Raw genomic sequence first — 17,509 nt, forward strand, 5'->3', positions numbered from 1 at the left:
TACTATATACCCTACTGTATATAGGATATTTTCTAAAAAATCCTTTCCTTAGGATTTTTTCTCCTGAGAGGCCTCAGGAACAAAATGCAAACCATGGTTATCTGCTGCTGTGGAATGCAACAGGTGCATCTGGGATTGGTTCTAATTAATGGCCAATCACAGCCCAGCTGGCTCAGACTCTCTGTCCAAGCCACAAACCTTTGTTATAATTTTTTTCTATTCTATTCTTAGCCAGCCTTCTGATGAAACCTTTCTTTTAGTATAGTTTGAATGTAATATATATCACAGAATAATAAATCAGCCTTCTGAAACACGGAGTCAGATCCTCGTCTCTCCCCTCACCCTCGAGCCCTGTGAACGCCGTCACACCCCAGCACCACCTGAGCTGATAAGAAAATAACTCCGAGGCACTGGAGCAGCTTGAGGAGTTCCTGAGGGCACAGAGGAAGAACTGCACCTGCTTGGCTGCAGGAAGGATGCTCAGCAAAGCAGAGACAGCAGCAGGGAGTGTTTGTTCACCTCGTGCTTTTCGGGGTCAGAGCTCCCGGCCGGGCTGGTTTGGGGAGCCCGGCTCCCGTTCTGGGTCAAACCCCAGGCTGAGAGCTGGGGCAGAGCTCGTCACACTCGTCTGCAGGAGGAAGTGCTGCCTCCTCATCCTCTCCCTCCCATCCAGCTGGAATTGCTCCCACGCCCTCTGCCCTGCAGCTGCCACCCCGGCGCTTCCTCATCCCTGCCCCGATTCTGTAGGCAGCGCACCTTAAGTAGAAGCAGAAGGTAAAAGGATTTGGAATTAAGTAGGATTGTTGGCAACCCATGAAATTCAGTAAAATGGAGGGATGGGATTAAAAAACTGTGTTCATTTTTATGTTACCAAACTGAATTTTCTACAGAGCACCTTTGAATTCATTAGTTTAGAACTGCTTTTAATTTGGTGTTTCCCTTGAGAGCCATTATATTTTTCTGCTGTCAGCCTGATGTTGAGGAAAAAAAGAAAAGTGGCAGATGTGGCGTTTTCATCTGGTGTGCCTCATAGTTAAAAACAGGCCAGGGAGGGCACCTTTATTTATTATTTATTTTATTTATTGTTTTTAAAAGTTTTTCTAAGCCTTCGGATGTTTGCATTCCTGTAACGAGCTTTCTCATGCGCTTTCTGTAAATAACGGGTTGTTTGGCGTTCTTTTATGGAGGAGGGGAAATTGGATGGGCTGTTGGTTTGTCCGGTGTCACTGGAGAGGTGGCACTGTCACCCTCCAGCCCAGGATCTCACTTTACTCGAAAATAATGGTGTAAATCCATCCTAAAAGTCGGAGTCAGAAATTAAACCCCTTTCTTTTTTACCTCGGAGATTTCCAGGGTCCACGTGGTTTTATTTCATGTCCTAAAGCAACGAGAACCCACAGATCTCCCAAAGACCCCACAGATGATCTCCAAAAACCTCACAAATGATCCCCCAAAAACTCCACAGAGCCCCCAAAGACCCCACAGAGCCCCCCAAAGACCCCACAGATGATCCCCCAAAGATGCCACAGGTGATGCCCCCAAAGACCCCACAGGTCCCTCAAAGGCCCCACAGAACCTTAAAGACCCTAAAGATGATCCCCTAAAGATCCCACAGATAATCCCACAAAGACCCCACAGAACCTTAAAGACCCCACAGAACCCTCAAAGACCCCACAGATGATCCCCTAAAGACCCCACAGATGATGCCCCAAAGATGCCACAGATGATGTCCCCAAAGACCCCACAGATGATGTCCCCAAAGACCCCACAGGTCCCTCAAAGACCCCACAGAACCTTAAAGACCCCACAGAACCCTTAAAGACCCCAAAGACGATCCCCTAAAGATCCCACAGATAATCCCCCAAAGACCCCACAAATTCCCCAAAGACCCCACAGATGATTCCCTAAAGATCCCACAGATAATCCCACAAAGACCCCACAAATCCCCCAAAGACCCCACAGAACCCTCAAAGACCCCACAGAACCTTAAAGACCCCACAGACGATCCCCTAAAGATCCCACAGATAATCCCACAAAGGCCCCACAAATCCCACAAAGACCCCACAGAGCCCCCAAAGATCCCACAGATAATCCCACAAACACCCAACAGAGTCCCCAAAGACCCCTTGAAGACCCCACAAATCCCCCAAAGACCCCCCCAGCTGATCCCCCATAGCCCAGCCTGGCCCTCCCCACCTCCCTGCAGTGCTGAGGGTTCTCTCCAGGGATATCCCAAAGTTTTCCAGAGCTGGTTATCCCAAATCCCAGGGGATTTCAGCAGCTGGATTTGTGGGAAAAAGGAAAATTTTTTCCTGACTAATTCGTCCCTGGTTCCTTCCCCAGCTCTGCCCCACGAGCCCGGGCAGGGCCGGGCAGCTCTGGCTTTATTTGCCCACAGGGTTGTGCCAATATTGGTTCAGGGCTCCGGGATCCCTCAAAGGACGCCAGGGACGTTTGCCCTGCCCAGTCCTTTGTGTGGCATTCACAGTTCTGGAAAATTCCCTTTGCACAGGAATCCTCTCCTGGGAAGCTGAGAAACCTCAGAGAAAAATGAAAACAATTTTTATCTCATTTGCTTCTCCTGTGTTTTGCTGCTTTGGAATGTGTTGGGAGATTGTTTACCCACAGGTGATTATTTAATTAGTTTTATATGAATTGTTCTGGCTCTTTGGCCAATCAGGGCCAAGCTCTGTCAGACTCTGGAAAGAGTAATGAGTTTACATTATTATATTTTCATTATTTCATTATTATATTTTCATTATTTCATTATTATATTTTCATTGTTTAATTGTTATTTTTTCATTATTATATTTTCATGATTTCATTATGTTTTAGCCTTCTGTACGTATCTTTTCTGTATTCTTTAGTATAGTTTTAGTATAGCATGTAATGTAATGCAATGCAATGTAATAAAGATAATATAATAAATATAATATAATACAACACAATACAATATAATACAATACAATACAATGTAATGTAATGTAATATAATATAATATAATATAACCTTCTGAGATCATGGAGTCTGATCCATCATATTAATATAATATAATATAATATAATATAATATAATATAATATAATATAATATAATATAATATAATAATAATGTAATATAATATAGTATAGTATAATATAATATAATATAGTATAGTATAATATAATATAATGTAATGTAATATAAATTAGCCTTCTGAGATCATGGAGTCAGATCCATCATTCCTGCCATGAAGGTCCCTGTAAATCCAATATTTTTGTGCTCAAAATTCCAGCAGCAAAAGGGGCTGGAGCTGCAGGAAAAGCTGATTTCCCTGGCACTTCCCACCTTCCTTCAACCCTAAAACACTGCAGATCCTTCTCCTATCAAAATTTAAAAAAAGAGGAAAAATCCCATACCAAAGATATCCCATAAAAATCCATCCCATATTCCATAAATTTTACTTTGGAGGATTCACAATCCAACAGGTCAGATGGAAAAACCCAACTAAAACATTGGAAAAACTTGGGAAAATGCTCTTTAATTCCTTTTTTTTTTCTTTCTATGTAAGGAGAAAAAAAAAGAAGCACAAAATAATCTGGGGAAAAAAATAGAAACCTTATAAATTAAAAAAAACCCCAAAAATATAAATAAATATATAATATATGCTATATAATATAGGTTATATAATATATGTTATATATGTTATATATGTTATATATAATATATAATATATAATATATAATATATAATATATAATATATAATATATAACATATAACATATAATATATAAATAGAAAAAAGAAAATTAGAATCTTTTTCATCTGAAAAATTAAAAATATTTTTCTATTCTATTTCTATTTTTCTCAAATAGAAAATTTGAAATATTCTTATAAAATATAACCAAGAGACTGACAGATGGATAAAATCCTTTATTATTATTATTATTTATTTTTTTGTACCTTTCCATTTATTCCAGAAAAATGTTCTCTCTCTCTCTATATATATATAAAAAAATCATTACTTTTTTTCGGAATAAATCCTTAAAATCATTTATTTTAAAACAAGTCTTTTGTTTGTACAGCACTAGTTAAATACATTTATTCTCAGTTTTCTGCCCAAAAATCACCCCCAGAGAAATTCACAGCTTTGATCCATCCCGGCCCCTTCCATCGATTTCTCCTTGAGGATGAGCTGAGGATGGAGGAAGGCAATGAAGAAATGTGAATTTTTTTATTATTTATGCTCAGACATGGCTCCAAAATCCGATTTTGGAAGGACATCCAAAATCCAAATCCAATTTTGCACCGAGTGTCCAGATGTGCAGCACAGCTGCAGAAAAACCCAAATGGAAAACCTTGGGAAAACGCTCCTTAATTCCACTTTTTTCATCTTTTGTGGAAAGAAAAAGGGGGAAAAATGTATTTATTTTGTCCTGAATCTCCAAAACCCAAAGGAATTTTGTTGTTTGGATTTCCCACATGGAAATGTTGGGCCAGGAAAGGAGGATCCATGTGGGAATGAACAGCTCTGCCTCCAAGAATTGTTTTTTTTTTGTTGTTTTTGTCCCAAATCCTGATTTAATTCTATTCCTTCACCCATTCCACCAGCTGGCCAGACAAAAGAATACCGGGAATCCAAATTTCCTGAGGGCACGGCCAAAAATCCTCTTTTCTGCTAATAAAAAAAAAAGGGAAAAAAATTCCAAGAAAAACCAACGCAAACAAAGCAATAATTTCCTTTTGCCTGCCCCTGCTCCTGGATGGCAGAATCCATGAAATGAGAGAAAAAAAAATGCTGGAAAACCACAGAAATTCCCAACATTTTCATGAAAAATCCAAAAAAACTGTGAAATCCTGCCCAGGGATGGGGTTTTTTTAATGGATGGGGCTGGAATTTTATGCCAGGGTTGGAAAAAAAGGGATTTAATTCCAGGATTAAATTCCAGGATTTAATCTCCCCTTAAACCCAGCCTAAAAAGGTTGGAATTTTATGCCAGGGTTGGAAAAAAGGGATTTAATTCCAGGATTTCATTCCAGGATTTAATCTCCCCTTAAACCCAGCCTAAAAGGGTTGGAATTTTATGCCAGGGTTGGAAAAAAAGGGATTTAATTCCAGGATTTCATTCCAGGATTTAATCTCCCCTTAAACCCAGCCTAAAAAAGTTGGAATTTTATGCCAAGGTTGGAAAAAAAGGGATTTAATTCCAGGATTTAATCTCCCCCTCAACCCAGCCTAAAAGGGTTGGAATTTTATGCCAGGGTTGGAAAAAAAGGGATTTAATTCCAGGATTTAATCTCCCCCTAAACCCAGCCTAAAAGGGTTGGAATTTTATGCCAGGGTTGGAAAAAAGGGATTTAATTCCAGGATTTCATTCCAGGATTTAATCTCCCCCTAAACCCAGCCTAAAAAGGCTGGAATTTTATGCCAGGGTTGGAAAAAAAGGGATTTAATTCCAGGATTTAATCTCCCCCCAAACCCAGGCTAAAAGGGTTGGAATTTTATGCCAGGGTTGGAAAAAAAGGGATTTTATTCCAAGATTTAATCTCCCCTTAAACCCAGCCTAAAAGGGCTGGAATTTTATGCCAGGGTTGGAAAAAAAGGGATTTAATTCCAGGATTTCATTCCAGGATTTAATCTCCCCCTAAACCCAGCCTAAAAGGGCTGGAATTTTATGCCAGGGTTGGAAAAGAGGGATTTAATTCCAGGATTTAATTCCAGGATTTAATCTCCCCCTAAACCCAGCCTAAAAGTGTTGGAATTTTATGCCAGGGTTGGAAAAAAAGGAATTTTATTCCAGGATTTAATTCCAGGATTTAATCTCCCCCTAAACCCAGCCTAAAAGGGTTGGAATTTTATGCCAGGGTTGGAAAAAAAGGGATTTAATTCCAGGATTTAATCTCCCCCTAAACCCAGCCTAAAAGGGTTGGAATTTTATGCCAGGGTTGGAAAAAAAGGGATTTAATTCCAGGATTTAATTCCAGGATTTCATTCCAGGATTTAATCTCCCCCTAAACCCAGCCTAAAAGGGTTGGAATTTTATGCCAGGGTTGGAAAAAAGGGATTTAATTCCAGGATTTAATTCCAGGATTTAATCTCCCCCTAAACCCAGCCTAAAAGGGCTGGAATTTTATGCCAGGGTTGGAAAAGAGGGATTTAATTCCAGGATTTAATCTCCCCTTAAACCCAGCCTAAAAGGGTTGGAATTTTATGCCAGGGTTGGAAAAGAGGGATTTAATTCCAAGATTTAATCTCCCCTTAAACCCAGCCTAAAAGGGTTGGAATTTTATGCCAAGGTTGGAAAAAAAGGGATTTAATTCCAGGATTTAATCTCCCCCTAAACCCAGCCTAAAAGGGTTGGAATTTTATGCCAGAGTTGGAAAAAAAGGGATTTCATTCCAGGATTTAATCTCCCCTTAAACCCAGCCTAAAAAAGTTGGAATTTTATGCCAGGGTTGGAAAAAAAGGGATTTAATTCCAGGATTTAATCTCCCCCTAAACCCAGCCTAAAAGGGTTGGAATTTTATGCCAAGGTTGGAAAAAAAGGGATTTAATTCCAGGATTTCATTCCAGGATTTAATCTCCCCCTAAACCCAGCCTAAAAGGGTTGGAATTTTATGCCAGGGTTGGAAAAAAAGGGATTTAATTCCAGGATTTAATTCCAGGATTTAATCTCCCCCCAAACCCAGGCTAAAAGGGCTGGAATTTTATGGCAGGGTTGGAAAAAAAGGGATTTTATTCCAAGATTTAATCCTTGCTCTGTTTTTTTTTTCCAGCTGTGGAGATCAGAGAGTGGCACCAAATATTTACACTCCAAATGGGAATCAGATATCCATGGGATAAATGGGATTATCTGGAATTGGGAGCTGATCAGTAAAAGGGGGAATTGGAACCCTCTGGAATTCTCTGGAATTCTGTAAACTTGGGGGGTTCTGGGTGTGATTCCAGAGGGTAAAAAATCCTTCAAAAAAATCTCAAAAAAAAAATTCCTTGGAAAAGCTGGAATTCTAAAGAAAGGGGGGGAAAGTTTAGGACTGAAGAAATTCCCGTTTTTCCTGGGTTTTGGGGGTTGCCAAATGTTGGGAATTCTCTTAACCCCTTCACCCTTTTGGGGGGATTTATAGGGAAAAAGGTTCAGGATAAACTTTTTAAAAGGAGCCTGCGGGGCTTTTCCTAATCCTGGGAATGCTGTCCTGCTTCCATGGGATTCTCCCAGCAGTTTGCCTTGATCTTCAGCATTTCAAAATTTCTGGAATTTTTGGAATTTCAGGAATTTTTGGATCTGGATCTGAATTTCTCCCCCTGGGGATGTGGGGTGGGGCTCAGTGCCCCTTGGAAATTCATTCCCACTCCCAGAGTTGGAAAACCTTGGGAAAATGCCCTTTAATTCAATTTTTTTCCCCCATCTTTTGCGTAAGGAAGAAGGGAAAAAAAAAATGCACTTAATGAATGAATGTCCAAACTCCAAAAAGATGGAAAAGAAGAAGTCAGGAGGGACCAGGAAAAAAAGGGAACCAGAAAAAAAAGGGAATTGAGAGGGACCAGGAAAAAATGGAACCAGGAAAGACCAGGAAAAAAGGAAATCAGGAGACAGCAGGAAAAAAGGGAACCAGGAAAAAGAGGGAATCAGGAGGGACCAGGAAAAAAGGGGAATCAAGAGAGACCAGGAAAAGAAGGAACCAGAAGGGACCAGGAAAAAAGGGAACCAGGAAAAGAGGGAACCAGAAAAAGAGAGAATCAGGAGGGACCAGGAAAAGAAGGAACCAAGAGAGACCAAGGAAAAAAAGGAATCAGAAAAAGAGGGAATCAAGAAAGAGGGATCAGGAAAGGAAGGAACCAGGAGAGACCAGGAAAAGAAGAAGTCAGGAGGGACCAGGAAAAAGGGAACCAGAAAAAAAAGGGAATTGAGAGGGACCAGGAAAAAATGGAACCAGGAAAGACCAGGAAAAGAGGGAAGCAGGAAAAAGAGGGAAAAAGAAAAACGGGGAATCAAGAGAGACCAGGAAAAGAAGGAACCAGAAGGGACCAGGAAAAAAAGGAACCAGGAAAAGAAGGAACCAAGAGAGACCAGGAAAAAAGGGAATCAGGAGAGATCAGGAAAAGAGGAAACCAGGAAAAGAAGGAATCAGGAGGGACCAGGAAAAAATGGAACCGGAAAAAGAAGGAACCAGGAGAGACCAGGAAAAAAAGGAATCAGGAAAAAGAGGGAATCAAGAAAGAGGGATCAGGAAAGGAAGGAACCAGGAGAGACCAGGAAAAGAAGAAGTCAGGAGGGACCAGGAAAAAGGGAACCAGAAAAAAAAGGGAATTGAGAGGGACCAGGAAAAAATGGAACCAGGAAAGACCAGGAAAAGCAGGAAAAGAGGGAAAAAGAAAAACAGGGAATCAAGAGAGACCAGGAAAAGAAGGAACCAAGAGAGACCAGGAAAAAAGGGAATCAGGAGGGACGAGGAAAAGAAGGAACCAGAGGGGACCAGGAAAAAAGGGAACCAGGAAAAGAGGGAACCAGAAAAAGAGAGAATCAGGAGGGACCAGGAAAAAAAGGAATCAGGAAAAAGAGGGAATCAAGAAAGAGGGATCAGGAAAGGAAGGAACCAGGAGAGACCAGGAAAAGAAGAAGTCAGGAGGGACCAGGAAAAAGGGAACCAGAAAAAAAAAAGGATTGAGAGGGACCAGGAAAAAATGGAACCAGGAAAGACCAGGAAAAGAGGGAAGCAGGAAAAGAGGGAAAAAGAAAAACGGGGAATCAAGAGAGACCAGGAAAAGAAGGAATCGGGAGAGATCAGGAGGGAACAGCCCCAAGGAGAGCTGGAGGAAAGTGCCAGTCCCGGTCCCAGTTTGGGAGCAAAGATATCCCAGTTTGGGCGCAGGAATATCCCAGTTTGGGCACAGGAATATCCCCAGTTTGGGAGCAGGGACATCCCAGTTTGGGTGCAGGAATATCCCAGTTTGGGTGCAGGAATATCCCAGTTTGGGAGCAGGAACATCCCAGTTTGGGAACAAGGACATCCCAGTCTGGAGCAGGGACAACCCAGTTTGGGAGCAGGAATATCCCAGTCTGGGAGCAGGAAAAAATTCCACAAATCTCCACTTGGAGCCCCTCGAACCCCATAAATCCCCACTGTGAGCCCCCCCAAACCTCACAAATCCCCATCCTGAGCCTGAAAACCCCACAAATCCTCGTCCTGAGTACCCAAACCCACAAATCCCAACCCTGAGCCCCTAAACCACCCTCAAACTCCCACTCTGAGCCTGAAAACCCCAAAAATCCCCACTCTGAGCCTGAAAACCCCAAAAATCCCCATCTGAGCCTCCAAATCTCGCAAATCCTCATTCTGAGTCCCCAAACCCCACAAATCCCCACTCTGAGCCCCCAAATCCTTACCCAAAGTCCCCAAATCCCCACTTTGAGCCTCCCAAACCCCACAAATCCCCACTCTGAGCCCCCCAAACCTCACAAATCTCCAATTTGACCCCCCCAAACGCCCCAAATCCCCATCCTGAGCCTCCAAATCTCGCAAATCCTCATTCTGAGTCCCCAAACCCCACAAATCCCCACTCTGAGCCCCCAAATCCCCACTTTGAGCCTCCCAAACCCCACAAATTTCCACTCTGAGATCCCCAAACCTCACAAATCTCCAATTTGACCCCCCCAAACCCCACAAATCCCCACTCTGAGCCCCCAAATCCCCTCTCTGATCCCCAAACCCCACAAATCCCCACTCTGAGCCTGAAAACCCCAAAAATCCCCACTCTGAGCCCCCCAAACCCCACAAACCCCCACTCTGAGCCCTTCAAACCTCACAAATCTCCAATTTGACCCCCCCAAACCCACAAATCCCCACTCTGAGCCTCCAAATCCCCTCTCTGATCCCCCAAACCCCACAAACCCCCACTCTGAGCCTCCAAACTTCACAAATCCCCACTCTGAGCCCCCAAATCCCCACTTTGAGCCCCCCAAACCCCAAAAATCCCCACTCTGAGCCCCCCAAACCCCAAAAATCCCCACTCTGAGACCCCCAAACCTCACAAATCTCCAATTTGACCCCCCCCAAACCCCACAAACCCCCACCCCAAAACCCTCCCAGGCCATGGCAGGCGTTGGCATCTCCTCCCTGGGGCTGCTCTCAGTGGGGACACCCCCAAACAAAGGGGGGGGACACGGCCCCAGGTTTGGGGACAGTGCAGGGGGGTTTGGGAGCCGCCTCCTTTCCCAGCGTTTCCGTTTCCATGGCAACCGGGCGACGCCAAATCCCAGTTCAGAAGATGCTCTGCCTCCTGTTCTTGCCGCGGGCTGGGGAGGGGACACGGACAGGGGGGTCAGGTGTGCCCAGGTGTGCCCAGGTGTGCCCCAGCTGTGCCCCAGCTGTGCCCACGGTGCGCCCCAGGTGTGCCCCAGGTGTGCCCCGGGGTGCCCAGGTGTGCCCAGGTGTGTCCCCGGTGTGCCCAGGTGTGCCCCAGCTGTGCCCAGGTGTGTCCCAGTGTGCCCAGGTGTGCCCCAGCTGTGCCCCGGTGTGCCCCGGGTGTGCCCCAGCTGTGCCCACGGTGTGCACCAGGTGTGCCCCAGCTGTGCCCAGCTGTGCCCCAGTGTGCCCCAGCTGTGCCCAGGTGTGCCCCGGTGTGCCTCAGTTTGCCCAGGTGTGCCCCAGTGCCAGCCCAGGTGTGCCCTGGTGTGCCCCGGGTGTGCCCAGCAGCCCTAATGTGGTCTCCCCAAAAAATCAGGGGGTGCAGGGCAGCTCGTCTGAGCAAAGGAGCATTGCCAGGAACTCCTGCCTGGGCCAAACCCCACAAGTCCTCATTCTGAGACTCCAAAACCCACCCTGAGCCCCCCAAACCCCACAAATCCTCACCCTGAGCCCCCCAAACCCCATTCTGAACCCCCAAACCCCACAAATCCCCACTCAAAACCCCCAAACTCCCACCCTGAGCCCCCCAAAACCCCACAAATCCCCACCCTGAGCCCCCAAAACCCCCAAATCCCCACTTTGAGCCCCAAATCCCCACCCAGAGCCCCCCCAAACCCCACAAATTCCCCACCCTGAGCCCCCCAAACCCCCCAAATCCCCACCCTGAGCCCCCCAAACCCTCCCAAACCCCCACTCTGGGGAGGGCATTCCCAGCCTGGGCATTGCCAGCTGTGCCCCAGGATGCCCAGCTGTGCCGCCAGGGGTGGTTTGGGGATGGATGAGATGACAAAGGAGCAGGGTTGGGGAGGTGCCATCCCCTGCCCATTCCATGCCCATCCCATGCCCATTCCATGCCCATTCCCGTGCCCATCCCATGCCCAGCCCATGCCCAGCCCATGCCCATTCCATGCCCATCCCATGCCCATTCCATGCCCATCCCGTGCCCATCCCATGCCCATCCCATGCCCATCCCGTGCCCATCCCATGCCCAGCCCATGCCCATCCCATGCCCATCCCGTGCCCATTCCGTGCCCGTGCCCATCCCGTGCCCATCCCGTGCCCATCCCTTGCCCATCCCTTGCCCAGCCCATGCCCAGCCCATGCCCATCCCATGCCCAGCCCATGCCCATCCCATGCCCAGCCCGTGCCCATCCCTTGCCCATCCCGTGCCCATCCCGTGCCCATCCCATGCCCATCCCGTGCCCATCCCGTGCCCATCCCGTGCCCATTCCCTGCCCATCCCGTGCCCAGCCCGTGCCCATCCCGTGCCCATCCCGTGCCCATTCCCTGCCCATCCCATGCCCATCCCATGCCCATCCCATGCCCATCCCCTGCCCATCCCCTGCCCATCCCGTGCCCAACCCGTGCCCAGCCCGTGCCCAGCCCATGCCCAGCCCATGCCCATCCCATGCCCATCCCATGCCCATCCAATGCCCAGCCCGTGCCCATTCCATGCCCAGCCCGTGCCCATCCCATGCCCCATCCCGTGCCCATCTCGTGCCCAGCCCGTGCCCATCCCGTGCCCATCCCCTGCCCATCCCGTGCCCATTCCGTGCCCATCCCATGCCCATCCCATGCCCATCCAATGCCCAGCCCGTGCCCATCCCATGCCCATCCCATGCCCATCCCGTGCCCATCCCGTGCCCATCCCGTGCCCATCCCGTGCCCATTCCATGCCCATCCCCTGCCCATCCCATGCCCATCCCATGCCCATCCCCTGCCCATTCCGTGCCCATCCATGCCCATCCATGCCCATGCCATGCCGTGCCCATCCCTTGCCCATCCCCTGCCCATCCCATGCCCATTCCCTGCCCATCCCGTGCCCATCCCCTGCCCATCCCGTGCCCATCCCATGCCCATTCCGTGCCCATCCCATGCCCATCCCATGCCCATGCCGTGCCCATCCCTTGCCCATCCCATGCCCATCCCATGCCCAGCCCATGCCCATCCGTGCCCATTCCCTGCCCATCCCGTGCCCATCCCATGCCCATTCCGTGCCCATCCATGCCAGCCCGTGCCCATCCCATGCCCAGCCCATGCCATCCCTGCCCATTCCGTGCCCATCCCATGCCCAGCCCGTGCCCATCCCTTGCCCAGCCCGTGCCCATCCCGTGCCCATCCCGTGCCCAGCCCGTGCCCATCCCTTGCCCAGCCCGTGCCCATCCAATGCCCATCCCGTGCCCATCCCGTGCCCATCCCTTGCCCATCCCATGCCCATCCCCTGCCCATTCCCTGCCCATCCCATGCCCATCCCTTGCCCAGCCCGTGCCCATTCCGTGCCCATCCCATGCCCAGCCCATGCCCAGCCCGTGCCCATCCCGTGCCCATCCCGTGCCCATCCCGTGCCCATTCCATGCCCATCCCGTGCCCATCCCTTGCCCATCCCATGCCCATCCCTTGCCCATTCCCTGCCCATCCCATGCCCATCCCCTGCCCATCAATGCCCATCCCGGGCCCATCCCCTGCCCATCCAATGCCCATTCCATACCCATCCCGTGCCCATCCCATGCCCATCCATGCCCATCCCTTGCCCATCCCATGCCCATCCCTTGCCCATTCCCTGCCCATCCCATGCCCATCCCATGCCCATCCCTTGCCCATCCCGTGCCCATCCCATGCCCATCCCCTGCCCATCCCATGCCCATTCCATGCCCATCCCATGCCCATCCCGTGCCCATTCCATGCCCATTCCGTGCCCATCCCTTGCCCATCCCATGCCCATCCGTGCCCATCCCAATGCCCATTCCGTGCCCATCCCGTGCCCATCCCTTGCCCATTCCCGTGCCCATCCCGTGCCCATCCCATACCCATCCCGTGCCATCCCGTGCCCATCCCGTGCCCATCCATGCCCATCCCATTACCATCCCCTGCCCATGCCATGCCCATCCCATGCCCATTCCCTGCCCGTCCCCTGCCCATCCCGTGCCCATTCATGCCCATCCCGTGCCCATTCCATGCCCAGCCGTACCCGAGTGCTGGAAGGCAGAGCTGCGGTGCCCGGGGTCCTTCTGCAGCTGGATCTCCTTCAGGGAGAAGATGGAGGCGGCTGGGCAGGGAGGGCACAGGCACAGGGTCAGGGCTGGCACAGGGGGCACCGCCATGGGCACACCGCCCAGCCCGGGTTGTGCCACACAAATTATTATTATAATTACTATTACTATTATTATTATCATCATCATTATTATATTTAATTTTATTTTTTATTATTATTATTAGTAGTAGTAGCATTTATGGGTATTATTATTAGTAGCATTTATGGGTATAATAATAATAATAATAATAATAATAATAATAATAATAATAATAATAATAATAATAATAATAATAATAATTATTATTATTATTACTATCATCATCATCATTATTATATTTAATTTTATTTTATTATTATTATTAGTAGTATTTTTTTGTTATTTTTATTATAATATTGTTATTAGTAGTAGTAGCATTATTATTAGTAGTAGCATTATTAGTATTCATGGTTATTAGTAGTAGTAGTAGTAGTAGCACTTATGGGTATTATTATTAGTAGCATTTTTTATTATTATTATTATTATTATTATTATTATTATTATTATTATTATTATTATTATTATTATATTTAATTTTATTTTTTATTATTAGTAGTAGTATTTTTTGTTATTTTTATTGTAATATTGTTATTAGTAGTAGTAGCATTATTATTAGTAGTAGCATTATTAGTATTCATGGTTATTATTAGCAGTAGTAGCATTTATGGGTATTATTATTATTATTATTATTATTATTATTATTATTATTATTATTATTATTATTATTATTATATTTAATTTTATTTTTTATTATTATTAGTAGTATTTTTGTCATTTTTCTTATAATACTGTTATTAGTAGTAGTGTTTATTATTGCTATTTATTAGTATTATTAGTAGTAGCATTATTAGTATTCATTGTTGTTATTATTATAAATATTATTAGTAGTAGCAGCATTTATGGGTATTATTATAAGTAGCATTTATGGGTATTATTATTATTATTATCATCATCATCATTATTATATTTAATTTTATTTTTTATTATTATTAGTAGTATTTTTTGTTATTTTTATTATAATATTGTTATTAGTAGTAGTAGCATTATTATTAGTAGTAGCATTATTAGAATTCATGGTTATTAGTAGTAGTAAGTAGCATTTATGGGTATTATTATTATTATTAGTAGCATTTTTTAATTATTATTATTATTATTATTATTATTATTATTATTATTATTATTATCGTTATCATTAGTACAATTATAATTATATTTAATTTTAGTTTTTAGTAGTAGTAGTAGTATTTTTGTTATTTTTATTATAATACTGTTATTAGTAGTAGTTTTTATTATTGTTATTTATTAGTATTATTAGTAGTAGCATTATTAGTATTCATTGTTGTTATTATTATATTTTATTATTATTATTATTATTAGCATTAGCATTTATGGGTATTATTATTATTATTATTATTATTATTATTATTATTATTATTATTATTATTATTATTATTATTATTATTATTATTATTATATTTAATTTTGTTTTTTATTATTAGAAGTAGTATTTTTTGTCATTTTTCTTATAATACTGTTATTAGTAGTAGTGTTTATTATTGCTATTTATTAGTATTATAAATAGTAGCATTATTTTTATTATTATTATTATTATTATTATTATTATTATTATTATTATCATTATCATTATTATCATTATATTTAATTATAATTTTTATTATTAGTAGTAGTATTTTTTGTTATTTTTATTATAATATTATTATTACTAGTAGTGCTTATTATTGTTATTTATTAGTATTAGTAGTAGTAGCAGCATTTATGGGTATTATTATTAGTAGCATTTACTATTATTATTATTATTATTATTATTATTATTATTATTATTATTATTATTATTATTACGACTGTTATTATTATTATTAATTATTTTATTTTATTATTAGTAGTAGTTGTGCTTATGGTTATTATTATTGTAATTATAATATTACTATTAGTAGTAGTGTTTTTTATTATTATTATTTTTATTATTAGTGGTAGTAGCAATAATATAGTATTATTAGCATTATTAGTATTTATGGGTCTTACTATTATAATATTATTAATAGTAGTAGCATTTATTATTATTATTATTATTATTATTATTATTATTATTATTATTATTATTACCATTATTATTTTAATTTTTAGTAGTAGTAGTATTTATGGATCTTATTATTTTAATTTTAGTATTATTATTAGTAGTAGTGTTTATTATTTTTTATTATTATTAGTCATAGTAATAGTAGTATTATTAGCATTATTAGTATTTATGGTTATTATTATTATTATTATTATTATTATTATTATTATTATTATTATTATTATTATTATTATTATTATTATTATTATTATTACTATTCCTCCTCACTCCCACAGCCATCAGCCCCTGTTTTACCCATTTTTACCCTTTTTTTACCCATTTTTGGGGGCACTCACTGTCAGGCAGGAGGTGCCTGCAGCCTGTTTTACCTGTTTTACCCATTTTTACCCTTTTTTACCCATTTTTTACCCCATTTTTGGGGGCACTCACTGTCAGGCAGGAGGTGCCTGCAGCCTGTTTTTACCCTGTTTTACCATTTTTACCCATTTTTACCCTTTTTTGGGGGCACTCACTGTCAGGCAGGAGGTGCCTGCAGCCTGTTTTACCCTGTTTTTACCCTGTTTTACCCCATTTTTACCCATTTTTACCCATTTTTGGGGTCACTCACTGTCGGGCAGGAGGTGCCTGGCAGCCTGTTTTACCCTGTTTTACCCTTTTTTTACCCCATTTTTTACCATTTTTGGGGGCACTCACTGTCGGGCAGGAGGTGCCTGCAGCCTGTTTTACCCTGTTTTACCCTGTTTTACCCTGTTTTACCCATTTTTACCCCATTTTTTACCCATTTTTGGGGGCACTCACTGTCGGGCAGGAGGTGCCTGCAGCCCGTTTTTACCCATTTTTTACCCCATTTTTACCCATTTTTACCCCCATTTTTGGTGTCACTCACTGTCAGGCAGGAGGTGCCTGCAGCCTGTTTTTACCCATTTTTACCCATTTTTACCCCTTTTTTACCCCATTTTTGGGGGCACTCACTGTCAGGCAGGAGGTGCCTGCAGCCTGTTTTACCCTGTTTTACCCATTTTTTACCCTTTTTTACCCATTTTTGGGGTCACTCACTGTCAGGCAGGAGGTGCCTGCAGCCTGTTTTACCCTGTTTTACCCTGTTTTACCCTGTTTTACCCATTTTTTACCATTTTTGGGGGCACTCACTGTAGGGCAGGAGGTGCCTGCAGCCTGTTTTGCCCTGTTTTACCCTGTTTTACCCTGTTTTACCCATTTTTTACCCTTTTTTACCCCACTTTTTGGGGTCACTCACTGTCGGGCAGGAGGTGCCTGCAGCCTGTTTTTACCCTGTTTTTACCCATTTTTTACCCATTTTTACCCATTTTTTGGGGTCACTCACTGTCAGGCAGGAGGTGCCTGCAGCCTGTTTTACCCTGTTTTACCCTGTTTTACCCATTTTTTACCCTATTTTTACCCCATTTTTTGGGGGGCACTCACTGTCGGGCAGCAGGTGCCTGCAGCCCGTTTTTACCCATTTTTTACCCATTTTTTACCCATTTTTTACCCCCATTTTTTGGGGCACTCACTGTCGGGCAGCAGGTGCACGCGCTCTCCCAGGCTCCTGAAGTAGGGGTGCTGCAGGGCGGCCTCGGCTGAGATCCGGCCCTTGGCTCTGTACTGCACAACGCCCCAGGGAAAAAACAGAAATACTCGGTTTTATAGCGCACATCTGGGCACCTTTCTACATTACTACACCGCACATCTGGGCACCCCTGCACATCCCACACACGCACATCTGGGCACCTTTTCTACATTTACACCGCACATCTGGGCACACCCTGCACATCCACCACCGCACATCTGGGCACCCCTGCACATCCACACCACACATCTGGGCACCTTTCTACATTCCCACCCCCGCACATCTAGGCACCCCTGCACATCCACACCGCAACATCTGGGCACCCCTGCACACTTTACCTCACATCTGGGCACCTTTCTACATCCACACC

General features: G+C 44.1%; 1 protein-coding gene across 3 annotated transcripts in view; it reads right to left on the reverse strand.

Annotated features, from left to right (window-relative positions):
• Nucleotides 1–10,030: 10,030 nt before the first annotated feature.
• Nucleotides 10,031–17,509, reverse strand: part of CDK18 (cyclin dependent kinase 18) — a 55,034-nt gene continuing 47,555 nt past the window's right edge. For 2 of the 3 annotated variants that reach the window (XM_074527916.1, XM_074527917.1), the window contains exons 14-16: nt 17,084–17,174; nt 13,354–13,431; nt 10,031–10,273 (exon numbers count right to left, since the gene is read on the reverse strand). In XM_074527916.1, the coding sequence (XP_074384017.1) occupies nt 10,239–10,273; nt 13,354–13,431; nt 17,084–17,174 (204 nt within the window). In that variant the 3' untranslated portion in view covers nt 10,031–10,238. Of the gene's footprint in view, nt 10,274–13,353; nt 13,432–16,411; nt 16,540–17,083; nt 17,175–17,509 lie in introns of those variants that run through there. The other variant, XM_074527915.1, reaches the window with a different exon arrangement.

This window comes from Zonotrichia albicollis, chromosome 28 (genome assembly GCF_047830755.1).
Source record: "Zonotrichia albicollis isolate bZonAlb1 chromosome 28, bZonAlb1.hap1, whole genome shotgun sequence".
Lineage (NCBI taxonomy): Eukaryota > Metazoa > Chordata > Aves > Passeriformes > Passerellidae > Zonotrichia > Zonotrichia albicollis.